General features: G+C 49.5%; 1 protein-coding gene across 1 annotated transcript; it reads left to right on the plus strand.

Annotated features, from left to right (window-relative positions):
- Positions 1-7,016: 7,016 nt before the first annotated feature.
- Positions 7,017-9,098, plus strand: LOC117863053 (aldehyde oxidase GLOX). The gene has a single exon (XM_034746632.2). It carries the CDS (start codon positions 7,235-7,237, stop codon positions 8,930-8,932), a length of 1,698 nt encoding a protein of 565 aa, XP_034602523.1. The 5' UTR covers positions 7,017-7,234; the 3' UTR covers positions 8,933-9,098.
- Positions 9,099-12,749: the final 3,651 nt, after the last annotated feature.

Genomic DNA, 12,749 nt, shown 5'->3' on the forward strand with positions numbered 1-12,749 from the left:
GTGTTGGTCGTATAGAGATTAATATAAATTATTGGATTGTCATTCAATGCATGGTAAAAGGAAGTGACAAATTTCACTCATGAAATCTATCAACATATAAACTATAAAATACCCTACTTACTTTGGTCGCAAATCATTTGTTAAGTTGGAACACGACGGTAAAGGGAGAGAAGGAAAAAGTTCATATCACAAATGCACTTTAGGCTGAATGAAAAATCAATTGGGTAAAGCACTAAAACTATAGGTAATTGTATTTCAAGGCCACTCCAGTGTTGAAAATAATCGAACCGTCACGCCTTCACTGTTCGGCCTCAGATCGTAAATCGAACTCGAACCATGGGAAGCCTGCTGACTAACCGTGTGTTTGGTTCTGGGGTTGAAATAGGTTGAGTTGGAGCCGACCCACTTCGACCCATATTTGGTTGGAGAGGGTGAAGGTTAGGTCCAACCCAGTAGAGGAATATTCCTCTAATATCCGGGTTCATCCCATCCTCCCAAAATGAAGGGATCGGTCCAACCCAGATGAACAGCGTCTTCGTCCGTCTTCTCGCGCTCGCCCGTCGCCGCCTCCGCCCGCACGACGCCGCTACCCGCCCGACCCTGCCGCCGTTTGCCCCATGGCCCGCGGCGCAGCTCCTCCACCTCCGGGCGCCCCATGGCCGCGACCCCTCAGGCCGGCGTGGGGAGGGAGCTCAGGCCAACGGGGGTGGGTTCAGGCTAGCGTGGTGGGGAGCAGGGCCGCCGGAGGGGCGGCGGCGCGCAGGTGGCTAGGGAGGGAGGGGCGGCGTGCATGTGGGAGCCGACGGCGCAGGGAGCCGCCGGCGGGGGTCGGCGCGCTGGCGGCCGTGGACCGGCCCGGGAGGAGCCGTGGAGGAGGATGGCTTGCTGGAGCAGAGGAGGAAGAAGATGGAAGGGAGGGAGAAAAAAAGAGGCTGACAGGTGGGCTCCACGGCTGACAGGTGGGGCCCTCAACTAACGGTGTTAAAAGGACATCCATCCAACCCTCTTTACCCCTTTAACCAAAAAAAACGTCGGCTCCAACCCACTCATCTAAACATGAGATGGATCGGCTCCAACCCACAAAAGTGAGTCGGCTCCAACCCAACCCACATCGTCCCAAAATCAAACGCTACCTAAAATATTCTTTCTTGACTGGGATGAGCAGCTAGAGGGCCTGTTCGCTTCAGCTTATAAGCCGGCTGAAAAGCTGAAACGGCTGATTTGTTGTGAGAGGAAAATACTGTTCGGTGGCTGATAAGCCGGCTAAATAAGCTGAAGCGAACAGGGCGAGAATCTTTCACCGTAGCGATACAAAGAAGTACCAAAACAAGTAATATAGTTCTGTATTGGGAAAAGTGTATTTTTCATCCCTTATATATTTTGAAGGTGTGATATTCATTCTTAATATTTTAATTGGTGCAAATCAATCCCTTACCTAATTGTATCGATGCACTTGCATCCCACCTCAGTTGAACAATGGTTTAGTGCAATGTAATGATAGTTTATGCCACATAGTCATTTGAACAATCATTTCTTAGCGGTTTAATATGTTGGGTCGAAAATATAAAGTCCACAAAAAATTTAGTAACCCTTCTAAATTAGCTACCATATAATTTTCTTCGAAAAAATTAACGGAACCAATTCACACTCAACTGTTATAACGATCGACTTAACAAAAAATGTGGCTAAGTATTGATTAGCAAGATGATTACATGGTCTAATCTGATGTTGTATGATACTAAATTATTATTAAACTAAGGTGGTTTAGCTAGTTAAGGAGTTAATTTGCATCAAATAAAATATAAGGGTGAATGTCACACTTTTGCAATAGTTAAGGGATGAAAAATACACCTTTTCATCTGTAGTTCACTTGTGGGACCGCACACACTGCAGCCATGAAACTACGTAAAAACTGAAATGCACTTTGCGGCACTTTGCGCTCCAAATCGATTTACACACTGGGCTGCCCTCATGGAGAATCATCTCTATCAACAGATGTCCCTGAAGGAAAACATTTGAAACACTCTTATCTGAATTGCCACACTTTGGTAACTGATGAGCGTTTTGTTAGGTTTGTGGAATCTGGTTTGAGTTCTTGAATTAGCACAATTGTATTTTTGGCTAATTATTATTTCACGTGCTAATTGAAAACAAGACGCGTGTGGCAGGGGCGGATCTAGCTGGAAAAAAAATGAGTGGCGGCCTGCTAATTTATGTGTCTTTACAATTTTACTAGATAAGCTTTATGTCCATCGAAATCAGAAAATCAAGCGCCGGCGGCCTATGTACCCTCGCTCGAGTGAACGTAGATCCACCCTTGGCTTGTGGTGATTTTATTAATCTATAAGATCTACCGGCCCAATCTCGTAGAGCATCCATAGATGTGAGTGACATGTGAGCATCTAATACGCATGGTTGCGTGTGTGTATGCTAGCACATCACGTATGTACCGTGTGTTTCTGAAAAATATAAGCGCATATGTATGTCATACAAACATACTGATATTCTCCAAATTAACCGCGCTCTTCGGGGTGCTGTTTCATAAAATTTGTTATGTTTATGAGGTTGTTGCCTTGTCTCATTTTGTTCCAATGCTTTTTAGATAGTGCCAATTTATTCCAATCTACAACAGCACGAGTCATCTCACAAATGCACCTAGGTTCACACAATTGAGAAAAATGATGTCTCGACCTGTATGACTAGATCGTACAAAAATTGAGAAAATGAAAATATGGATGGACGGATGGCAGGATGGCAATATACAATAAGGTCTCGTTCGGTAGACATGTTTTCAATACGGATCCAGTTCTCTTCATGGACCGGATCAAGTGGATCCTAATGACTCACTCAAACCTGGGCCGACTCCGATCCGGAGGGTTGGAGATGTGGTCCGTGGAGGAGGTGGAAAGGCTGTTCCGAGCCTGTTTATTTCCTGAGCTGGCTCGAACCGAACAACAATTTCATCTTGTGCCTGACTTTGAAACATGCCGCTCCAATCCAGGTCTAAATGGATGAGAGGCAAAAGAAAAAGAAAAAGGCGACGAACTATTTGACAAACGAGTATAAGTTGCACTCAACCATGAGATAAACATCCGACCGTCTAATATAAGATGGTGGACCCTGCGTTGCGCAATGGTTTGCTGGCGGAGGATCGGAGCGGCATGAATGCGGAGAGAAACGGACCCTGAGGGGAGGAAGAAAGCCGAGCAAAGAAACGTGGATAGGTTTCGTTATACTAGTGTGTAAACCGCCACCCTTTGTAATTTTTCTCTTTTACCCATCGCTCTGCCTGTTTCAGTTGAGTGTTTCTCAATGGTTACACTCTGATAGCTAGGGACATAGGGCGCGAGCACGGCGTACGCGGTAGGCCGGCCATTACCGCAGTTAACTCAGCAGTATAGTCACGTCCTTCCCGTTGCTAGCTGTTAATACGCAAGTGGCACAGCCTCACTGCGCTTGTCCGCATATGGATGCGCGGACCTCCTCGCCAGCCGGTGGCCGGTGTGGACGGAATGGACCGGCCGCCGGCCCGTCGGTCCCGTCCGCCACGACGCGCGGGTCTCAATGCTGACGACTGACGAGGCCCGCCATGCCAACTCGATCGGACGGACTGCCGCTTGGGTACCAGTACCACCGTGCCAGCCTTAAAATCTAGGACAGGCGCCCCGACGACTGCACCGGCGAGAGTCTGTCATCTAGATCTAGTCATCTCATGGACCGATCGAGAGAGCGAGCGGCCGGGGGACGACGGTGGGCAGTGGGGCGGTAAATGGCGCCACTGCTCTCTCCCTGCGTCTAGCTTGTGCGCGTACATGGTCACGCACGACCATGAATAGCAACTTGATGGCGGTGGACGCCTTGTCAGTGGGTAGCAGTGCGCGTACCGTAGCCCATGGTAACATAGTAAAAACGTTGCGACGACGACGCGCGTCAAACTGATGATGGTCTCCGTGCCGAGACCAGCAGTAGAAGGATCTTCCTCCCGTCTGCCTGTTTCTCACCTTCTTCAGCTACTCGACGCGTACATCTACTGTCTCCTAGTTTCAAGTCACGCCGGCTTGCCTTCCCGCTGGCCGCCTAACCCCGGTGTGGGAAGCTAGGTAATATTAAAATATCTAGCTACGTCAACGTACGTCCACATGACCACACATATGCATTGCATGGGAGACCTTGGCACCTTGCATTGCCGAGCTAAACGTACCAGAATATCGTATAGTTAGTAAGGAAAAGTGTCCACTAGTCTCATACATGAATGAGCTACCTGAATGATCGAGATGGACGATCAGAGGGGTGAATGGAAACCGATCAAAATTCTTTTCTTGAACAAAGGAATTCAGCCCATATCCAAAAATCACCCTACACACATCTCTTGTAGAATTTTTAGATCCACAAAGCCAAATGAGATGTTACTGGATCAAGGAACAATACTAGAAAACCCTTGACACAAAGCGAAACCAAGCATAGAAAGAGCTAAAGCAGAACAGAAGCTTTAGAGAAAAACTGGTACTACTAGAACCAAAACCGGAGGGGAATTTTCCAAAACCGGAGCTTCCTCTTTTCAAAACCGGAACATCCGATTTTGCCCAAACAACCTGAAGGAGCTCCAAGAAAAATAGCAAAACTCGATCAAACAAACTCCAAAAATCACGATATTTGAACCATGGCTTTCCAAGACTGTCAAGAGTCTACTCCCAAGAGATCTCCCCAAAATAAGCAAGTTGCAAAAACCAGAACTTTCTATTTTGCAAAATCGGAACTTCCTATTTTTCCCTGCGCGGGTCAAGATCCAAAGAAAAGGGAAACTCGATCAAATGATATCCAAACTTCATGAAATTTTAGCCAGAGGTTTTCCCAGAAGCAGTGAGTCTTCGTCCAAAAGATTTCCTCAAAAAGATCAAGATTTCATCTTGAATTTTATGATTTTTGTCAAGAACACAAGAGAAAGGGAATTTCGAGGAAATCCAAATCCAGACCAAATTAGTTAGGGATTTGAGGGGGAATCATAAAAAGGTTCCTCACAAGGATACCAACAAAAAAAAACCCCAATAGATTTCACGGGATTTGAAGCCAAACGCGAATAACAAGAAATCCCCAAAAAAATGCCTACGAAAATACCGAAAAAGATAAATTTCAAATCTTGAGAAGGAGAAGCAATTGAGCGCGAAATTGATTCTTTGATTACTTCATCATGTCCAGTTACAATCCAATTCTAAGCACAAACAAAGCTTGGAGGGCTAAAAGATCAACTCAAAGATCCCTCACCTCTCCTCCCTCACACCTCTACCAAAGGCTCTTACAAACAAATGAGTAGTCTACCACCAAAGAGATGTCCAAAGAGTAGCTGGCCAACAGCCCTCTCCACTTATATATAGGCATCCAGAAAATGACCAGAATGCCCTTACATGAAGCACACAACTCAAATACCCCTAGGGGTAAAATTGTCCAACTTTTTCCTCGTACATCAGACGGACCCGACGCCTTCACGACTTAGCTTCGCCTCAACGCAAGCTTCGCGATGGTACCACGCGTCCACCGACTCGACGCCGTTCAGCCACACCGGACTCGTCCTCCGGTTTGAGGCCAAACTGGTTAAACTCTCTTGCACACCCAACAGGCGTGACTCATCCCCGGTTTTGAGGTCAAAACGGTCAAACCCTTTTGCACGCTACACCTAATGTGACTCACTGATGTTGACGTGTGTTCGGCCTCTGCCAAGCCTCCGACACCTCCAAATCTTTCACTCCCACTCCCGGGCCGCCTACTCGACTCGCCTCCATCCTTCTTGACTCGACCGACGCCATCTCCATCATCGTCCATGTACTCTTGCTCTTCCGTGCACCATGTGGATCGCTCATGACTCCGCCTAGACTCCTCGGGTCCCTCGGTCCAAGCCTACTCGTGTCCACCCTTCACAGCCCTAGTATATCGGTATGAACCTTTCGCTTGACCTTCACCTCATGCTGTCGACCGTCATGTTGCATCCTATACCTGCACATCACAAACCAAGAGACACAACACACAACATATGGTTTACACAAACATCTGGTTAGCCGTTAGCATAATTATGCACAGATAAAATATGGACTCAACCGGTAAAGCCTCACATCATCTAGTCAATCACTCATCACAAATAGACCAAGGCACTTCTCAAATTGGTCTGCCACTACTAGATCAGATTAAAATCTTCTGCAAGTTGTCAGATGAAATGGCCTATTCTAATAATTCCAAAACAAGTACATGCATGCATGGAAGAGTTTAGTGTCTATCGATCAGGGAAGTGTCTCCATATCGGTCGATTGGAAAATGATTCAGCCTCAATCAACGCTTCCGATCGTTAGGATCCCCCCTCCTCCCCACGCGCTTTATCTCTTTGATTCGAGTGAACACGAAAGTAACCGGTTCCGCTTCGTATTCCTGTCACCCGACGCGTAATGCCCCATCGCCAACACCACCTGCCTAGCTCCGCCAGCCTTCGCCACAACCCTCTACCATGGCCCGACGCTAATCCATTGGGGCCAGACACCGTCCATCGAGGTCTCCCTCCGTCCAGCACCAGCGGCGCTCACACCGTCTCCACTCCACCACCATCTCTCCCACCTCAACAATAGCGATCCTCCCTAGAGCTCCCTCTAAACTTGAAGACCACACAGGTAACCCCCACCCTCCAAACCCAGAAACCCCCCCCCCCCCCCCCCCCCCCCCCCCCACCTTAAATCCCAATCTTGAGAAATAGCTAATAAAAAATCAAGTATCCGAGAACGAGTTAAATCTGATCAACGTATATATACAGTTGAGCTAGCTCTCTCCTTTCTTCAAAATAGAGAGATGACTGGGTGGTGATATGGCCAAGATGTCCGCGAGCTGGTGTTGGAATGGAAGTCGCCATCCGAGCTTGTTGATGCTATGGCCAATGCTGGGCAACGGTTTCAAATTGGAGCACCGGCGATTCATCACAACCACGGTAGATTCTGCTGACGTTGAGCAGCTTATTGGCAAGTGACGTATAGCCTTCAGGTTATGCTGACGTTGACAGGCTTCTATGCAAGTGTTGTAGGGGGTTCTCTCTACCTAGCGAGGGAACAGAACGTCAGACCGTACTGGTTGAAGAGAAGACTCGCCAAGTCGTCGCCGTGCATGCAATGCAACCCAACTACGTACTATAAATACTGGCTCACAGCTTACGAGCAAAGCACACAACTCACAAGCACTGGTGTATCTCCCTCTCAGCGCGACCATGGAGCTCGGCTTCCGCTACCTCGTCCTCGCCCTACTCCTCGCCTTGGGCAGCAACATTGCGCCGGCGAGCGCCGCCGGCGGGAGCTGGCAGCTCCTGCAGGACAGCGTCGGCGTGTCGGCGATGCACATGCAGCTGCTGCACAACGACCGCGTGATCCTCTTCGACCGCACCAACGTCGGCCCGTCCAACCTCACCTTCCCCGCTGGTCACCCCTGCCGCAGCAACCCCCAGGACCGGTGGTTCCACAACAGCACGGACTGCACCGCGCACTCCGTCGAGTACGACGTCGCGTCGAACACCTTCCGCGCGCTCTCCATCGTCACCGACACCTGGTGCTCGTCGGGCTACGTCGCGCCGGACGGTACCCTCGTCCAGACCGGCGGGTGGGAGGACGGCAACCGCAAGGTGCGCCTCATGCCGGCGTGCACCGGGCCTGACACCGCGGGTGCCTGCGACTGGTCCGAGAAGCTGGCGGACCCGGACGTGCTCGCCGGGGCCCGGTGGTACGCCACCAACCAGAAGCTCCCCGACGGCGGCGCCATCATCGTTGGGGGCCGGGACCAGCCCAACTACGAGTTCTACCCAAAGGCAGGCCCTTCCGCTACCACCTTACTGCCGCTGCCGTTTTTGTCTGAAACTGACGAGGACAGCAAGTACCTGTACCCTTTCGTGCACCTCAACGTGGACGGCAACCTTTTCGTCTTCTCCAACAACCGTGCCATCCTATTCGACTACAAAAGCGGCAGCGTCGTCCGAAGGTACCCCACGCTCGGCGACGGCGCGCCGAGGAACAACCCCAACGCGGGCTCCTCGGTGCTGCTCCCCCTGAAGCCCGACGCCACCGAGGCCGAGGTGCTCATCTGCGGCGGGGCGCCGGCGAGCTCCAACGACGCCGTGGAGAGGGGGCAGTTCCCCCCGGCGCTGAGGACATGCGGCCGGATCAAGATAACCGACCCTGACCCCGCGGCGGCATGGGTCATGGAGGACATGCCGTCGCCGCGGGTGATGGGGGACATGATCCTGCTGCCCAACGGCGAGGTGCTCATCATCAACGGTGCCACGGACGGGATCGCCGGGTGGGGGAAAGCCAACACTTTCAACCCCACGCCCGTCATCTACCGCCCGGACCTTCCCGTCGGGAGCCGGTTCGAGGTGCAGAGGCCGGCGGGCGCCCCGCGGCCGCGGATGTACCACTCCTCGGCCGTGCTCCTCCGCGACGGCCGCGTGCTGCTGGGCGGCAGCAATCCGCACGAGGGATACGTTTTCCGTAACGTCAAGTACCCCACCGAGCTCAGCCTCGAGGCCTTCTCGCCGGACTACCTCGACGCCTCCAACGACGAGCGCCGCCCCAACATCGTCGACCCGTCGCTGACAGGCGCGCCGGTGAACGTCAACTCACGGGATCAGCTGATGCTACCGTTCAGGGTCCCTGTCCTCGACCCCGTGGTGTCGGTCACCATGGTCGCGCCGTCGTTCACGACGCACACGTACGCCCAGAACCAGAGGCTGCTGTTCTTGCAGGCCCAGGTGAACAAGGCACAGCTCCCGGGGGTCGGCGGTGCGATACTCCCGACCGACGCCTATGTGGCGACCGTGACGATGCCGACCAATGTCTTGGCGCCGCCGGGCTACTACATGCTGTTCGTCGTGAATGGCCGCATTCCCAGCCAGGGTATCTGGGTCCGCATTCAGTGACGGCGGATACTTGGACCATCACCATCATCCCATCTTGAAGTCGTTCAGGAGTTGCTAGTCGCTAGAGAATGGTCGTCATAAAGTGTGTTACCTTTCTTCTAATGCATCATGTAATCAGTTCAAATTTAATGAGATGCTTGGTAACACCATCAAGCTATTTTACGAATTTCTCATGACAACATTATTAACATTTCACAAGTAGATTTTGAGATAAGTCATAATATTTGTCTGGCTATCGATGGGCATGAGCAGCCTACCAATTAAAAAAATTAGTTAATTATAAAATCGAGTACACATGGATTCATGTTGGTAAATTCCAGCGCAAAAAATCCAACTAACTAAGCTATACTTAATTTGCTGATATGTTAATTAAACCGTTACACAATCCAGCTTACTTGTGAAAAAACTGAAAGCTGTCAAATTCAGCTATCCTATCATGCATGGTGCCTCAACATTGGGGTGTTCATTGAAAATAACACGCCACACTAATGCATAGTTTCTCTCTGATAACAAGATGGAATATTTCAATAATGAATATAAGGAGTATTCTCTAAAACATCTAGAATTATATCTCAGCAGCACTATAACAACAAGCAATTCCAACATTATATAATTAACAACAATAGCAACATCACTAAAAAAAGATACAACAAAAGGTATATGTATTTCATCTTCATTGAAAAAACAACTTATGCCTGATCACACGGAGCAAATAATAGATCCAAAAGCCTTCAAAATTAACAGACTTGACGTTAAACAAGTCCCCCACAAGTTGATAAAGTTTCATCCAATTCAGACTCTATTTGACCCCGCAGATCATATTTCTACTAAAATTGGGCACCGCTGAACTATTGCTAATAGCGTTGACGAACCCCCCCCCCCTTGAATCTGATACTCCACTAACCAAATCCTCAAACCAACCATATGGATTAGAGAGCTACAAGTGTAGAACAAGCTCACCGACTTTGGTAACAATCCAACTCTCTTTGCACCTCCAATCACGAGGTTGATGATATTTGCACAAGACACATTGACTGGGACATCAACCTTCTTCCCCTCTCTTCTCTTTATCTCTCCTTCATTGTTTTATAAGCTGAACTCATGGCTACCGTTCTGGTCTCTTACCAACACCTCTCTCACACACTCCAAGCAAACTATATAAGAAGCTAGATTTTACTCTTAAACCCATCTCCATCGTCATCAAGGTGGAAATCAACGGCTTACACATGCCATGCTGCGTTGGGCTCTTGAGTTTAATGTATGTTCATGTGGAGAAGATATTTAGCCAACATATGCATCATGCTTTCCCCCACTTCTAAACTACCTTAGAGCACTGGTAAATTGTCCAAATGCAAGGTTCTAATTTTGTGATACGTACTTCTGAACTGTTGTCACCCCTTCTTGTGACAATCGATTCATCAAGAATGATGCGATAACTGATATTGTAGCGTTCTCTGAACTTGAATCATCTGACCGCTTATTGTGCATCTATCTGTCACTATTGAAAAATTGAGCATTGGTCCTAGCCCTTAGTACTGGTTGATTTTTGATCCGGTACTAATGCTCCGGTACTAATGTGAGCATTAGTACCAGGTCTAACGGCTAGTTCCCCAGGTGCCTGCCGTGACCCCCTTTAGTACCGGTTGGAGGCTCCAACCGGTACTAAAGGTCACCCATAAGTACCGTGTGGAGGTTCCACCCGGTAATAAAGATCCTCAGGCACATTAGTACCGGGTGGACCATCTGGTACTAATGTGCCTGAGGGTCTTTAGTACCGGGTGGAGTCTCCACCCGATACTAATGGGTGATCTTTCTCTGAGAACTTTCAAGTCCAATGCCCTCCCCCCCCACCCCCACCCGCGGCCCTCCCTCAATCCCTCCTCCCCCGAGTCTTATTTGCTCGCTTCCTCCTCGTCCACTCCCCTCCCCCCACCGCTTCTCCTATGCCTCCTTCTCTCCTCCTACGTTTCCCTCCCAACCGAAGCTCCCTCTCTCCCCGGCCCCCTCCCTCTCTCCCTCTCCCGCCGGACCTCCCTCTCCCGTTGCCCCTCCCCTCCCCCCTTCGCTCACCCCTCGCTCGTGGTAGTGAGGAGTGGCGGCAGCGCACGAGGCTACAACGGCATGCGGGTGGATGCGGCGGCCGCCGGGTGGCTACGATGCGCGTGTGGATGCAGCAGCGGTGGCAGGTGGATGCGGTGGCGATGGTGCGCCCCCCCTCTCTCTGATCCAGGGGCGGATCTAGCTAGTGCGGCCGGGCTCCGGCGGGTCGTGCGACGATGCAAGGCCGGGGCACGCGGCGGCAAGGGTGACGGCGGCGAGGCGCGTCTCCTGCGAGGGGCCAAGCAACCGGCGGGGGCGTGGGGCCTAAGGGTGGTGACAAGGGGCAAGGGCGGCGGCGGGAGGCAAGGGTGGCGACGGGGGCAAGGGCAGCGGCTGGTGGGATGCAGCTCACCCCACGGCGGCGGGTGTGGCTCGGGCGGTCGGGCCGGCGGGGTGCGGCTCGGGCAGGATTTCTTGTTTTATTTTTTTATACTCCTTTAGTACCATTTATTTGACCCGGTATTAAAGGCACCCCTTAGTACCGAAGTAGCAGTACCGGTTACACAACCGGTACTAAAGACGGGTTAGGAACCGGTACTGAAGGCACTTTCTGTAGCAGTGTGTGAAGGTGGTTTGGTTCTCATGCCTCCTCGTTCGTAGCCATACACAAATGATGAGAACATGAGCTGGAAGAACTGATCGAGAGTCAGAGCATGAACGTGCAGCCGGCGATGTTTCCGGGTAACATTCCTTCCCTCTACCAACCCTATGAACCGGCTGACTTCGCTGGATTAGCATTTATTTGCTAATCTTTTGTTAGTTATGCGTGTGGAGACAGATGGGCCATAGTTGATTAGATAGGATAATTAACATAACATGCTGTCATTATTCTGTCTACTTTTTCTGCACACGCCAGCTTCATGATTAGATAGGATAATACAGCATAATAATTATATTTGTGTGTTTGATATTGCACCTGCTTCATGATTAAGTCAACGGTATTGTTCTAAAGTATCAATTCTTTGATGATGGGAAACCTAGTTTAGCACAAACCTCTATGGGAAGGCAGCACATTTCATCTCATATCATATGCTGTATATTGTTTACTTTATCATTAGGACCATGAAGAAACAAAAGCAGTAAAGATAAGGCAAAATAAAAAACAAAAATAAATCCAGAAAGCACATGTAAGTTGTGCAAAAAGTTCATAATTAAATTCCTTTATATTTTGCAGAATGTAAACACTTCCACCCAAAATGGCATATAATTTTCATATTGTGAGTCCAAACTGGTATTCAGCTGACCAATAAAAACATAAGGAAAAAAAATGTAGTAACCCTGATCTTGAGATAACTGAAACCAGATGATAGACGAGATGGGGAGAAATAAGTTCACTCTAATATGGACTGAAATATGTTTACGCTGATGGTACCTATGCATATAACTGCTCTAAAAAAAGTCATATGCATATCTATAAGTATATAACTACAACATATACCATCCGTCGTCAACCCCGCTCGGGAAGATGATGAAATATATACGCCGTCGTGCCACGCAGAATGGGGACCTTGCGGCGCTAAACCAGACCATCATGAGCTGCAAGCTAATAGAAGAGGAACTACCAGATCAGAATATAATCGGTAACACATGGCCAAAATTAATGCCAACATTCCTTGTCTCCTGGGCGAGCAGAGTCCTGCACGTTCCAGGGTTCAACCAGAAAAACTAGTGTAAAGAAAAAATGGTTCGAGCTTGCAGTGCAACTATATATACGTGC

The sequence above is a fragment of the Setaria viridis genome, chromosome 7 (genome assembly GCF_005286985.2).
Source record: "Setaria viridis chromosome 7, Setaria_viridis_v4.0, whole genome shotgun sequence".
In the NCBI taxonomy this organism is placed as follows: Eukaryota; Viridiplantae; Streptophyta; class Magnoliopsida; order Poales; family Poaceae; genus Setaria; species Setaria viridis.

Bases quoted from the DNA above. Each gene is read 5' to 3' on its own strand.
- LOC117863053 (XM_034746632.2), top strand. From the start codon at position 7,235: ATGGAGCTCGGCTTCCGCTACCTCGTCCTCGCCCTACTCCTCGCCTTG.